Source organism: Cottoperca gobio, chromosome 3 (assembly GCF_900634415.1).
Source record: "Cottoperca gobio chromosome 3, fCotGob3.1, whole genome shotgun sequence".
Classification (NCBI taxonomy): domain Eukaryota; kingdom Metazoa; phylum Chordata; class Actinopteri; order Perciformes; family Bovichtidae; genus Cottoperca; species Cottoperca gobio.
The window spans coordinates 24519825-24535453 of NC_041357.1; the positions used below are offsets into that span (position 1 = coordinate 24519825).

Sequence of the window (15629 nt, forward strand, 5' to 3'; positions counted from 1 at the left end):
CAGTAAAGTTTTGCTGGCATCCTCTGAATGGATGAGTTCCATTCTTTGGCAGGGCAAATCTCCTCTTCTTTTCTTTCTGTCCATCCAGAATCCCAAATTTCATTGTACAAGTAATTTTTTACAACAAACGTCATTAATACTTCTTTAGTGTTCTTTTTTTTTCCTCCACTCGTTTTCTTCTTGAACACTTTAAAAAACTCTGTTGGGGGGGGAATCGGGAGGGGAAAGGAGACACGAGTGCAGTCTTACAGTCTCTCAGAACTAACATGAAGAGTTTTCAGTTTCTTTTTAAATGTGTCCTCATTTAAGCGTTTGTCTTTAATAACATCTTAATCGTTATCAAATGCAGAGTTTTGCCATCTTCAATGTTTGGAGTCACTGTGAGTAACTGTTGAGTGATTGTTAAGAGTTTTAAAAGGAAACATCTTCGTTCCTTGGTAACGTGGGGGGGGGGTCATGTCAGTCCGTCAGCATCTTCCCCAAAACAAAAAGTCAAGTGAGCGCCCTTTGTCAAAGACGGTGGAGGTTCAGGGGTTCAGGTAAGAGGTTTGGGTTACTTGTGTATTCATAGGGGGGACGTGTCAGCAGACGTACTTAAGGGACATATTTCTGTGTGTGTGTGTGTGCGTGTGTGTGTAAGAGTGTGTGCGTGTAAAAGAGCAAGAGGTCATTCAAAGTGAGATTGAGACTGGCGTCTAGCTGTCCTTCCGTCTTCCCTCCCGTCCTCAGACCTTGGCTTCCAGCAGCTCCAGGAAGAGTTTGTGCATTGGGACTTTGCCGTCCTGCTTGATGCTGTAGAAGTGTTGCACGGCCTTGGTGGAGGTCTGGCGGAGCAGGGGGAGGGTCATGAGCAACTTGCCCGCCCGGCGGGGATCCTCCTGGTGCTGGGAAGCCTCGTAGTCCTGCAGGGCCTCGTGGAGCACATCCTGGAGCTTCTGCACTGCATCCACGTCTTCAATGTGCATGGAGTCTGGAGACGGAAGGAAGACAAAGACACGGTTAAAATTCAAATGTGAACTAAAGGTATTTGACGAGGCGTTTGTCGTGATGCCCAGAGATGTTGTTTGTTTGGCTAAATCTATTGTTAAATGCTTCACAAACAAGGACAATTGGGGGGGGGGGGGTTCTGGTCCAGCAATGAAGGGAGGCACATTTGCAGCACAGAAAGCTCCCACAACTCTATCAGAAGATGTTTACAACAGTATGTGTCTCTGTCAGGACCTGGGCCCCCTCTGTCTGCTGGGTCATTGCTCAGTGCTGCGAAGGAGAGACGCGCTGAAGATTCTTTTCAAAACACAAACTCAGGCTTGGAAATTATTCACGCTGTAATGAAATGTGACTTTGACATGTATTTTAATTTGCATTTTAATTTGAACCAAAATCAGTGTTTTATACTTCTTCTTCTTAAAAGTACACAGTAATCACGAACATAGTACTTACAATGAAACACTCTTTAATGCCAGGACACTTTTTAGCATTGCTCTGTAAAACCTGCAGTTTGGAATTCAAATGAAATCCATGGACAGGGCTTTAAAACCAGCTCTGCTCCTTTCTCTGTGTTTAAAGGGTGGATCTGTGGGTGTGACGAATGAACACAAAGAGACGAGTGGGCGAAGAAAAAAGAAATAGACTTGTAGAATGATGGAGAGATGCTGGAACACCTCCCTGTGCGTGTGTGCGTGTGTGTGTATGTGTGTGTGCATAAGCATTTAGCAGCACACATCTGTAATCTCTCTTTGAGCTGGCATGTAAGGTGCGTTTCAGCATATGTGGCAGTAAATGCTGAGAATGTCCCCCAATAATAATGCTCCATATTGCCCCTTAGGGAGGGAAAGTCTTAATGTGAGTTGGCCTTTAGCTCCCAACCTCCGATCAATGTCTCCGATCAATGACTACATGCATGTTAAATAATAATCACAAGGCAACTATTGATAGGCCACCACGCCCCAACACACACACTTACACACACACACACACACACTAGATCTGCAGAGGGGATGAGACCTATGAGCGCATGTAGACACATTAAAAACAATGCTATGGTACTTCTCAAAGCGCTCTTCTTGTGTGTGTGTGTGTGTGTTAATTCAGCACACGTACCGTTTAATGGTAAAGTGAAATTGTGGTAAATTATACTGTTCAGATCAAATAAATTCAACATAAGATGTGTGAGGACATACACACACACACACGTATAGAAGAAGTGCACGCTTACACATACACAAACACAATCAAATACAAAGTGTTTGGATCTATAGAGCGTAATGCATGTATCAGTATGCAGGACCAGACCAGTCAGTGGGTTGGATTCTATAGGATCAATAGAAAACTCAGCTTCTATCTGTTCTCAGATGTTCTACTTTCCCCCAGTTTAAATAGTGGGAGGTCTACTTCTTCATACTTTGACTTTGACTTTCTTTAATGCCCATTGATGTATGCAGGAGGGGAAATGATATTTATTAAGGTTGATGAGGTGGATTGTTATTTACCTTATCAAATATAATCGAAATACAATACAGATTGTTTTGCCTCTATACTCACTTTAATCTCTCTTTTATTATTTTCTATGCTAACATTTTCAGAGCAAATATTTGTATATACATTGTCAAGATAATACACACTTTGTACAGTATATACTGCAAAGTGAAGCAAACACATAGTAAACAAATGTGCAAAGGACTCGTATTACTGTTCCTCTCCTCCTCATTAATAAACCATAAGTTAAAATGAAGTTTAATGAGTTTCACATTGTTTTTGATTAATACTGTGTGTTAAGTATTTAAGCTGGTAGACATGGCTGCTGCCTGTGCTCTGACCCGCAGTACACTCACAAGTAAAACAGCAGACGTTAATGAGCACGAGCACATAAGGCTGTTAAAACACACATGTTAACACGGAGCCCACAATGCACATAAATGAATGCAGACACACACAACACACACACACACACACACACACACACACACACACACACACTACACGTGCCTCTTGTTTCCCATGGCTAGTTTAGCTGTCTTTACATGTGGAACACGTTTGCTAACATTTCTTAAGGCTTGGCTTCATTAATGCAGACGATTAGCATCCTGTGAATTAATTAGTGTCAGTGCCCTTCAAAATGCTAATGCTAGCATTCTGTTGTCTTGAAGAGCAGTTAGAGAGTCTGGGCAATGATGCAAAGTTCTTATTTGGGCGTCAGCTGTTTCGATTTCAATCAGTTAAAAGAATGACTATTCAAATGTTGGTTTTCTCAACAGTGACGCAATCTTTTAATACATTATTACTCCCCGGATTTATCTGGATATTCTTTTGAGTTGCATGTGCCAAACTGGAAAATGGATTTCAGCTGCAGAATGATTTAACAGCATACAAGCAACTGCAGAATAAAATATATACTCTATTTGACATTTACTCAATTAGTGATCTACCTTTCCAGCTCTTCATCTACCTTCAGCCTGACAGTAACTATTTAGTTTTGCAGTAAGTATCCTGATATATTTCTGACATGTTACCACCAACTTTAGATTTAGAGCATGAACGATTGATTTATTGATTGTTGTAACTACAGAAAATGAATTGGCAGTATTTTGTTAATTTGCAAGCAAACATTCTCTGGTTCCAGCTTGTCAAATATGAGCTGCTGCTTTTCAAAAATAAATATCTTTGGTTTTTGGTTGTTAATCAGACAAAAGAAGCAATTTGAAGATGTCCTGTTGGGAAATGTTATAGAAATGAATTGCTAGTGTTTTGTGTCACCTTTAATGTTTAAAACCGCTCTTTCTCTCTCTTCCAGACCTGTCAAGGCATCCAAAAAGGACTATTTAAAACCTGTTTGCCAAACTAAGTCATCATAACCGTCGTTGTAATCATCAACATTGTTGTCGATCCGGCAGAACAGCCAGCTTTCTCAAATTTCAGTCAGCAACATTTATAGACCAATACCCATGCACACATGCACACACGCACACACACACAAATAGGCAGAGCCAAGAGATTGATTGTCACATAGCCCACAGGAAAACAACATGTCAATATTTCCTGCATGTGCATGACAGTATGTACTGTATGCATGTGAGCAAACATTTTTCCCTGGCTCACATTTAAGTACACAATAACGTTATATGTGTGAGTGTGTGTGTGTGTGTGTGTGCAGGAGTCAGAGAGATGATATTGGCATATTTGAGAAAAAGAGAGAGAATGTGTGTGTGTGTGTGTGTGTTGATGTTGGCAGAATCAGAACAAAAGGCCCCTCCCTCCCTATTCAGAGCTCTCCCATTGCATTCTCCCATTTAAACACATTGTATTGACAGCTCCCCCCTTGTAATTAAAGAGTACTGAAGAGCTGGCCGGCTTCCAAGACAAAGTTCAAAAGACGGGTCATGGGAGGAAGGAGGAGTGTGTGTGTGTGAGGGAGTGTGTGTGTGCGTGTGTCAGTCAGCTGTCGATGCAGCTGGACACATCAGAGAGGGGGCTTTATCGACAGACTTTGGGTTGTAATGATTTTAGCTTATTTAACAGGCATCTGAAGAGACGACTATGCTAATTGTAAAAGGGATCGCCACTCGGGGGGAGGGGGGGGGGGGTGGGCTTGAAGTTGAAGACGTGTGTGTGTCTGTACCTTCGTGTGCATGCGTAAAATAATTGTAGAGATGTGTGACTATAAAGTGTATGAGCAGTCAAATGTGTGTGGCTTTAACAGTTAACGTTAGAGGCTTGACAACGGCAGGTGCAGTAAAAGAAATAAAAGGGTCTTCGGGTGTGAAAATATGCATCATGTGTCGCAGTCGGAATGTGTGTGTGTGTGTGTGTGTTTGGATGCTGAGTATTGAAATCAGTCCTTTGATGGTTCAGTTTAAATGAGTCCCGTGGGACTGGAGAATCCCAGGATTAACTCTTTCTCCACAAGTCGCGTGCTCAAATACTCATCACACACTCAGACGCAGACAAAGAAGAAGAATTTCAAACCTGAGTTAGCCAAAGCAATGGCCTTGAGAGCGACAAATTCCTCCTTCTCTAGCTTCATAGTCTTGTATTTCTTGACCAGCTGAAGGATGGCATTGTTCAGGTCCAGAAGTCCAGCTAGCTTTGACTGGTCCTCGTCCATGATGTAGTCCTCGGCATACACCAACTGAAGAGAGACACGGAGAGGTTGCAATTAAACATTCATATTTAAATATTTCATTAGAGCCAGAAGCAAACATAAAGCCAAAGACGCTAACCTTGTCTTCAAAGGACAGTGAGCGGTACACAACACGTAGGATCAAGATCTCCATCCATGCACTCTGCAGTAGACTCATCTGGTCTGCCAAAGACAGCGTGGAGAAACCTGGGTCGATTGGGACAGACGAGAAAAAGCGAGAGTTGTTAATTAAAAATGTTATCCCCAAAACAGTCATCAAAGAGTTAGCAACTGCATTTATTCAATAAACGTCATGCTGTTCAAGTTAAATTAAGGAAGAGAAAAGGGAATAAAAAGGAGAGTAAAGCTTGTTTTGAAGCTAATGAGAGGGTCAAGATCGGCTCTCCTCCCTCCCCTCCCTCCCCTCCCTCCATCTAGTTGACCAGAGTCCTCCTCCTCTCTCCCCTGTGCCCAGGGCTGTTCTCTGGGGAAGGCAGGCCTTATCTCCCCCTGACACAGCCTCCATGGATCAATGCTGGCCATCGCTGCTGCAAACACACACACTAATTGCTGCTATGGCCTCAAAACTGCTGCTTTCTCCGGTGTCAATCCATGTCTTTCTATTTGCCTACGTCTATATCGGTCTGTCTCGCCAATCACAATCCATGCCTTTTTATCTGTCAGCGTCTATCTACGACTGACCATCTGTGTGTCTGATTCTGGCTTCACCTTCTTCCATCCATCGCGATACATCTCGGCCTACATGTGCGGCCTGTTTGGGTCTCTCTCTCTCCCGGTCAACTACTACTACTACTATCATTTTGTTTGTACTATTTTCGGTTCTTCATTTCATATCTGTCGATTACATTCTTACTTAAGTGCACCAGACGCTCACTTGTTGTCTCCCCCTCTCTGTCTTTCTCTTACTGTCTGTCTATCTCTTTAATGGAACACCTGCCCACTCACACCTTTCCTCACAGCTGTCCTCTGCTCACACACCTGTCCATTCACACCTGCCTGCCTGCCTATGTGTGCCTTTTGGTGTGTGTGTGCAAGCCTTCATAGGAAAGGCAAAGACAGTTGCCCATGTGAGCACACACCTGTCAGCCTCACTGCAGCCTTCCAGTGTGTGTGTTTGAGCGGAGCATCCTGCCAGGAGAAGCAGGCAGATGAGAAGGAAGATATTTCTTCAACAACATCTGCTGCCATGGGCCTCCTCTTGAGATGGTAGGTGTGTGAGTGTGTGTGTGTGTGTGTGTGTGTGTGTGTGTGTGTTTGCATGTGCACTAGGGGTTCTTATCTCACAGTGTGTTGATGGGTAATGGCAGGCGTCTCATTATGTCCAGGTTGCAGGCTATTGTTCTTTGTAATGTGCTCTAATTCATTCTATCTACAACTGTTAACATCTCCAGCACACACACTCACACACACCTACACAGATACAGTAGATAGACACATACAGTATCAGATATGCATAGACATAGATGCATAAGAACTCACTGGAATGAATCCAAAAGTGTATGATTGATATACACACACACATGGCACAGTGAAGGGAGCAGTGCTGTTGCCAACTGGCAGTGTCTTCTTCTACTTAATGAAATCATCAGAAGGGATTAGAGGTGAATTTCTTAAGGGGGTCTTCATGCACACAGCCACACGTACACACGCATCTCATTCACAGAGGCAGATGTCTTTAGGGGGTCCTTAGGACTTCACCACTCATCCTGGGCAGAGGGAATAAGCGTGGGCACTGCTAAAATTAACACACACACTTATTGAATCTGTTTAAACCCTGGGGTCAAGTGAAGAGAAGAAGACATGAGTGAGGGGTTAATATCATTTAATGGTGTCACTGGTTGTGTGTTTTAACTAGTCTGTGTGTGTGTGCGTGTGCGTGTGTGTGTGTGTGCTTTCAGCGCTCTGGCATTGGGAGAAGCACCCAGGGTTCAATCAATTCGCTCACATCCCTCTGGTGGAATTTGATCCAGTGAGGCCAGTGGGGGCACACATGTCTCAAAAAGTGTGCACATGTTGCACACACATGTGCACACACGCAGAGTCACAGCTACACAAATGGTAAAAATAAATTGTCATCCAAAACACGCCTGAATGTCTAGCTGTATGTTGATAATACTTTGTAGATCAACAGAAATCTCCCTATAATAACACGTATGTGCACAAACACACACACACACAATGGAAACACCAATAATTAAAACCCCTGTGATTAATTTATTGAGCTGAAAGTGCCGCTTTTCTTATTGAGGTACATCAATGATTTTTATCAGGACGTGGTTTGTGTAAATGTGTGTGTAGGTGAGTGCGATGCGTGAAAGCATTTTGCGAACATGTGTTTGCTTATATTGTATACTTCACAACAACATCATATAGAATATTGTACGGTAAGTTTGCTGACTTGTTGTTTCATCTGCATGTTTGGATTATTTGTGTACATTCCCATACATGTGCTTCTGTGAGTCTCTGCATGTGTGTGTTTGTGTGTGTGTGTGTGTGTGTGTGTGTGTGTGTGTGTGTGTGTGTGTGCCTTCCCGACCCCCTCCCCTTCCCACCAGCCTGTCTGCGCTGTTCAGCCATCCAATGCCTCTTATCTGTCTGATTAATAGGCGGCCAGCTTCAGGACAAATTAATTAACAGATAACGCCATCTCTCCCTTCTTCCCTTCCTCCCCTCCTTCTCATGAAGCGATCGATACAGCAGAAGAAAAGAAACATCAATGAGAATTTAGTGCTGATGATGGAGAGAGAGAGAGGTATTGATGGAGAGAGAGAGAGAGAGCGCACCAGAAAGAGTGAGATGGAGGAGAGAAGAAAGTAAAAGGGGGGGGGGAGGTGTTGGAAGGAGAGATGGAGTTGGTGGTGGGAGGGGTGGAGACCTTTCTTTCATACCTGTGATTTCACTTGACAAAAGAAGGTTCCCTATTTGGCTCTAATTACATTTCCTTTCTGCCCATTGTTGATAAGGCACCTCATACTATGTGTGGTAGTTTGAGTGTGTTTGTGTATGTGTGCATGTTGTACAGCCTGTGTTTACGGGGGTGTTGGTGGGCTGAGCTGAACAGCTGTACAGTGATGTACTATTCAAATAAAGTTCAGCGCTTTGCATCTAAAGTTAAAAGAAGAGAAATTGCTATAGGACGCGACCTGCAAGTAAAGCGACGTCTTCCCTGGACACCATTATTGGATATATGCGCATGTCTTTGGAATGAGCTCTACATCTTCTGCGCCGTATAAGAAGTGGGTGGATTTCCGTTTCCTACTAAGCGGATCGGGCAACAACATTTGATAGGAGACAGGAGACATTTAGCTTTTACTAAACACAAGTGTGCACATAAAGTTTGTGATTAGGTAAGGGGTGCATGAAGTCAAGTTAATGACCCAAACTATGTATTTGGTTGGATGTGTTTGTCTGTACTTTTGCTTGGGCGTGTCTGCTAAAATATTAGGACACTCTCTTCTTCTATCTAGTAAAGTACAGAGAGAGAGAGAGAGAGAGAGAGAGAGAGAGAGAGAGAGAGAGAGAGAGAGAGAGAGAGCGTGCGGTGTGTGTAGGTATGTGTGTTTGTGCCATACATTGGTCTGACAGAAAGAGGCTGCAGTGCAGTCATGCAGACTTAACCTCTACTGCTTGCTCTCTCGCTCCCTTTCTTTCTTCACTTCCCTTTGCTCTATCAGACACACACATGAAGACAAACACACACACAAACACACGTCGATTCCCCAGCCACCCTGCGGCCTGTTTGTCTGCCAAATGAGTCCTGACTGCACGTTTACACCCGAGACCGCACAACAGTCTGGCACAGACATACACACACACAACACACACACACACACACACACACACAGGATAGCCCTCTCTCACGCCCCAGTTGCTACGAAGACACACACCAACACACATATCCAGCCTATATTTGTTTTCTTGTGGTTACAGGGCAAATGGGAACCAGTGACAACCGATTGTGATTCTTATGAGTACGTGTGCATTTGTGTGTGTCCAGTTTGTGGCATTAGTGAAGCTACTTGTCTGTGTGTGTGAGTCTGTGTGTGTGTGTGTGTGTGTGTGAGAGAGAGTGCCTATGTACATCTGTAAGAACTGTCAAAAAAGGCTATTCTGTGTGTGTGTGTGTGTGTGTGTGTGTGTGTGTGTGTGTGTGTGTGTGTGTGTGTGTGGATTAATATGTGAAAACTGGTTGCAATGCTGATCTGGTCCCAGTTATCAACACACAACTAATCTTTATATTCTGGCACTGCAGTGAAAAGGACTTTTGGCATACATGTGTTATTTTAGAACCCCTTTAAAAGGTCCAATGTATATTTCTGAGCCACCTGCTCAGAATTCGGCCGGCCGATATCCCAGCACCGGGACTAACAGCGGACTGATGAAACGCTGGGTCTAACCTGTGTAACGGAAGCAACAGAAAGTTTGACGATCCAGCGAGAGGTCGGCTAAATCAGTGTTATCTGATCTCTGCTAACGGAAGATCTGTCCGTCTCGCAGCCGCAGCACACTGGAGGTGAACACGCCTCCCGCAGACCTTGAGGACGAGGCGGGGGTGCAAATTGTTTTCTCATTTCAGCCACTTTGGATTTAATCAAAACAAACGTGCAAAACGTGCAGGGATCATGGATGTAATATTGACATGCCCCGAGTCAGGCAGCTATACTTCCTCTCCCTCTGCACTGACTGGTGCTGTATTGTCTCACTATCTCCTCTAGAGGAACAAGTGGTATTACAAGACTGGACGGGCCGGGGCTAGTCAGTTAGCGTACTAATTTCATTTTATTTTCTCATATGCGAAAAAACAAACAAAAACCTGTTGAATTCAAAATGAATAAGGAATACCTCTAAATGTAGATCGTTCCCTCACAACAACAATTAGACTGTTGTCTTTGCTAAATATAAATCTCACAATCCAAACTGACAGCTCAAAAAGACAAGGAAGACAGAGTGCGTCCCGTGAGAATGTGTGTGTGTGTGTACATGGTCAGGGTGCTGCCAGCAGAGAAGCAGGTCAGCTCAGTGTTGCTGGACCACATTTGATTTGAATGAGCCAACTACCAACTACCCCCATTGTGAGACTGTGGCTTGGACAGAATCGGCCAATAGCTACTTGTCATATTATACTGTACGTTTCTCTCAACCACGTTTAGGTCCTTTTTTTCTTCTAAATCTTTTTTTTACCTTGCTTTTAATGAAATATAATTTATCATGGTCCATCTGCACACTTGTAGCGGGCCTTGCCCTCTTAAAGCACCAGCCTGCTCCGTTACCAGTGCCACTGTGCTCTGTCCTATTTGATCATGGCCCCGGGGACACGTTTAACAGGGAACTTCTCAGTCTGTCTCAACCATTTAACAGCAAAAGACTCACACACTTATCAAGAGTTATCGGTCTTGAAGTTGTAAGAATAAGCTTTGCACATTGTCATAGAAATGTAACACAATACGGCATAACTGAATTCACACTAAGCACAGTTAGGGTAAGTGGAGGCGTACTGTAAGAAAGCCTCCTGGCCTCGAGCTCCTCATTACAAATATCAGTACAAAGCAAAATCTAACAATAGTAACCGTCCTCTTAAATGTATTATACAAAATCTTTTTTGGTATGGATTTTAAAAGAGGTATTACGACCTGTGATATAAAGTGCTTTATGATTGTCTTGTTGCTCATTGTAGGTGTGAGGAGAATAGTGGAATTGTCTATGTGCAGCGTGTAGACGTATTGTGTTCGGCAGGGGATAGATTTAAGTCTTCTGGCCCACTGAGAGAGAGATTGCATTAGGACACGTGAAGTGTCCAACAGTTACCAGCACATCGCTGCCCTGCGTGTGTGTGTGCGTGTGTGTGTGTGTGTGTGTGTGTGTGTGTGTGTGTGTATGTTCTGTATGCACCCTGTGTTGTGTGGCTCTAGTGCTCTCTCATACCACTTTCTGTACGTGTTTGTGTTTAAATTTGTGTTAGTGTGCACATTGTTGCATGCTGTGCAATGCAAGTGCTCCCTTCTGATACTTTTTGAGTGTGTGTTTGTCTGAGTGTGTGTGCGTGTGTGTGTGCACATTTCAAACTGTTTTGTACCATACGGCCAGACGCCGGCCCAAATGAACACGGACCCCCTGTGATGGCTTTGGCCAAGCTGAAACAACACACACAAGCTATACGCACACGACAAGCACGCTGGCAAATGCTGTCAAACACACGCACACGCACACACATCCACCAGCTGACCCAATTACACAGAGATGCGCAACGAAATGGAAACAGATCTACCCAGAGAACTAGCTAATTTAGAGCGGCTTGAAGAGACTCACACACAGGGCACACACACCCGCACTCACATACACACAAAGGTATATGTCACTTAGATTATAAAAAGCATCATGTGTCAGCATGATACTATATGAAAGTGCAAATCACAAATTAAGTTTTTATCTTTCATTGACCTTTCATCCATCTATCAAAATCCTTTCATTGTATCAAAAGTATATGCGTGTGTGTTTTTTATTACTGTTCGTGTCTATCCTCCCTTTTGCCTCAATCCTCCTCCTCATTAATGGAAATGTGTCCATATGCATGTCCACATTGTTTCTGCTTGACACTGTTACTGTCACTCTGACCTGGTCAGGTATTTGGGACAGATTTCTTTGTGTTTTAGGGTTTTGTTGAATTATTTTGCTTACGTAATAAAAAAAAACAAAAAAAAAACAGTATGTAGTCCCCAAATATTTCAAGTCACACTACTTAACTGTAATTGATTATACTAATTATAATAATTTAAGGTCCCCCCTCCACAAAAAATGAGTTTTGCTTGTTGGTACTTCACATGTTTGACCTTCACTGTGCAGGAAACATAAATCTACTGAAAGGGGAAAGTTGCTCATTTTAAGATTTTTTAATGAGGTTGTTGAACCCTCTTGTAGAAAAACGAATCCGACACAAATGATTATAGATCCTTTTCACATGTCGAGAGGGGATGTTTAAAAAGCCTTTGTTCACATGGTTCACATATGACCAATGCTCATTGTTGGTTTAACTTGAAATCGAAGCCGTCGTGTTGACTGGTTAAGATTGGGGTTTGGTTTTGGTGATGGTTATTTTAGTTTGAAAACTGCATCTATGTTTAAGTTGCACATACTGTAAATGAACAATGCACAATAGCTGACACATTTTTGTACATATACATACACTATCAGTTATAATACACACAACACGCATCATCACCTTCACCTTCATTCCCTCTTATATTGTTGGCTAAAATATATTTTTCTTTTTCTTTCCCCTTTCACCCTCCCCCTCTCCTTCCTCCATATCCCCCATTTTTCTCTGTGCGGCCTCGGGGAGAGTAGAGCAGTCATAGGGTTGCAGTAGCCTCTAATCAGTGTGAACAGCAAGCTAATTACCAAACCCTCAGCCCTGGCTGACTGTTAATTGCATACATTAGACACCATCAGCAGCACTGCAAGATTAACACTTAAAATCTTCCCATTGCTGTAGTGGGGATGAGTGCTCTGTGTGTGTGTCCATGTGTGTGTGTGAAAGAGAGAGTCAGGGGGAGAGAGACAGAGGTGGAGAGGAGGGTCGTGAGCTATATTCTCTGTCTGTACATGAGGGGTGTGTGCTGCCTCTGTGGTTGCGGGTGCTAATATTTAGCACTTAATTAGAGCCAAAATGGAGACGCGGCAACAGAGAGATGTGTGTCGAGTGTTATAGCTGTTGCCGTTGCGGGGTTGCTCGGGTGGGGGCAGCCGGTCGTTGAGGGCAACCCCAAGTCTCTGAGGAGACGACAGATGGAGTGACATTAAGAGCAATGCAGTGGAGGCATTTCAAATAATAAAATATCAATATTTACATTTTAATTACCCACTTCTAGCTCCGCCAGGGCCATGTCAAGGAGTGTGTGGGTGAGTGTGTGTTTGGGCATGTGCCTCAGCTCGCTCCACTGGGGCCATGTCTTTTTGTCTCTGTATAGATTCAAGAGTGCTGCTCAAGTGACAATGGTCTGCTCTACTTGAGAATGTCTTGGTGAAATAAACGTCATGTAAAATAACTCATTTCTGTTTTACCACATTATTATTTCCTCCCTTTTTACTTTTTCTTTCACACAATCAACTTCATCCGTCTTCATCCTCTAAGTCCTGTCTCCACCTCTTTTGATACAATGCTGATGCAAGCAGGAATGACCAGTGTGTGGGTGTGTGTGTGTGTGTGTGTGTGTGTGTGTGTGTGTGTGTGTGTGTGTGTGTGTGTGTGAGGGCATGTGTGCACAAATCTGTCAGGGGAATTAACCATGTGTACACAAAACAGAGGAGCTTACATACTGCTGACAGTATGAAATATTAGATAAAAGGTAAAAGAGGACATACTATGAATATTTGTATGCCTATACCTGTTGTCCTGGTAAAAGTATATCAGACGAGGTAAAGCACAACTGGACTTACTGCTTTGTTTTAATGACTTACTCTAAAGCGTTAATAGGAAATACACTGAGACACTGATTGGACCTTACATCAAAATTCATACCCCAGGGAAAGTCACCCCATGTCTGTAGAGACTTCACAAAACCCAGAAGAATGAGTCCCTCTCAGGCCATCGGCTGCATCCAGTCAGTGGCAAATACAGCCGACTGTGTTACCACAATTTTAGCTTTGTCAGTTGGCGACACATCTCAATTTAAGGTTGAGTCCAAGTGAATACGTAAAGCCAGTTAAATTATGTGAAGGACAACGGGTCAAGATGAAGATCAAACAATGGTTTTATATCCATCCATCCATCTAGTCTGTGATGAATTCATTTTCCCAGTTTGTTCAATTAACTGGTTTGTGGCAGTCTATTGATCTCTTGGTGGATTACCTTTTCAGAACAATATCCAGCCATAACATATTCTCCTAAAAAGACAAAATCCATAGTCCAAGCATCAGCAAATAGGCTGCCCTGTTATCTAAACTATTGGGCAGGAGACATATTTTTGTTTTCAAAGATGGTTGTATAAAATTCTATAAAAATGTTTTTTGTCGCTAACACAAAAAACATTTTGCATTAAAAAAGGGGTATTGATTTATGAATATAAACTTGCTGATTGTGGCTTTAAAACAAAACCCAATGGTCCATGTCCAAGCCTGGTGTCTGGATATGAGATTATGAGGATGTGTTGATTCTATCTTTCCTAATCCCCCGTAGCTTTCCATAGAGAGAGGACCGCAGAAACTCCACAGGGATTAATTTACCATTCACAGATATATAGAGATATGGTCTCAAATATCATCATCCAGGACAAGCATTGAGAGGAAGGGCTCAACAATGGAGCAATGAGGAGAGAGAGAACAGAGAGAACGAGAGGGACACACACAGACTGAAAGAAAGACAGAGATGAAAACGAATGCGCACAGAGAGACAGCCCTCTCTCCTACAGCATCGTCCCTTAATGTCCTAGCTCCAAGACACGAACATTAGAACTCATTCCACCTCCTCATCTGGGTCTGAAAAAGCCTGGGCTGAAAATCTTAATTAATTGTCCAATAGTGCTGCGGGGTCATTATGCATTGCAATAAAGAAGCGTGTAATTATGAGATTTAACAGCCATTACCAAGGCCAGGAACTCATATGTCATCATCAGCAACCAAGCCAATGGTTTGGTTGGGCTGTGTGTGTGGCTTGATAGACAGCACACACACATGCACAATACACACACTTGGATATGTACATATTGTTCATGTAGGTTTATAGTGTTCCAAGAGAAAGTGTTTGCCTATACAAGAGCAGACACAACAGTTGTAGGTATGCATGCATGAGACTAATAGGGGAACACAAACTGGAAATGCACACAGGCGAGAACACACACAGAGAAGCACGCACACACACACACACACACGCACACGCACACACCCATCAGTCTGACCCAGACAATAAGGCAGCCAGCTGTGATAGCAGCCTGCAGATGAAACTTCTCATCAAGATTAAATAGACACAAAAATACACACATTATTACTTCTGTGTGTGTGTGTTCTGTGTGTGCATGTGAACACACAGACATGGTCCTCCACCAGACAGCAGGTGGGAAGTGACACATGTATAAGGATAAAGTGTTGTGTACAAACAAATTCACACTCTAACAACCAAAGAAACAAGAATTATAAACATATTCAATTGAACGTGGAAGTTGGAACTGAAAGAAGGAAGTACACACCTCTGACAAAGGGGAGGTACAACACCTAAATAACAGAAAATATTTGGCTCAAGTTAAAAGAAAATGCTCAGCTTCATCTCAATCATACAACCACTATGTCTACGCATGTGTCTGTTTCCACTCTTCCACTTTTATATGCAATCATGCCACTAACACTCTCTGTGTTTTCTTTATTGCCAGCTATTTTAAGGTGAATACGAGATGTGGGTACGTTAACATACACAAAGAACCAACAAACTAATGGATGGTTATAATTAACAAAATACACATTTAACTTATAATCATTCTATTTGACCACTTTTAAGCATTTAACA

General features: G+C 42.9%; 1 protein-coding gene across 4 annotated transcripts in view; it reads right to left on the bottom strand.

Moving 5' to 3' along the window:
- Positions 1-725: 725 nt before the first annotated feature.
- The window catches only part of esrrga (estrogen-related receptor gamma a), a 55983-nt gene continuing 41079 nt past the window's right edge, over positions 726-15629 (bottom strand). For all 4 annotated transcript variants that reach the window (XM_029461758.1, XM_029461767.1, XM_029461775.1 and 1 more), the window contains 3 exons: positions 5217-5323; positions 4963-5125; positions 726-970 (listed from right to left, as the gene is read on the bottom strand). In XM_029461758.1, the coding sequence (XP_029317618.1) occupies positions 726-970; positions 4963-5125; positions 5217-5323 (515 nt within the window). The remainder of the gene's footprint in view (positions 971-4962; positions 5126-5216; positions 5324-15629) is intronic.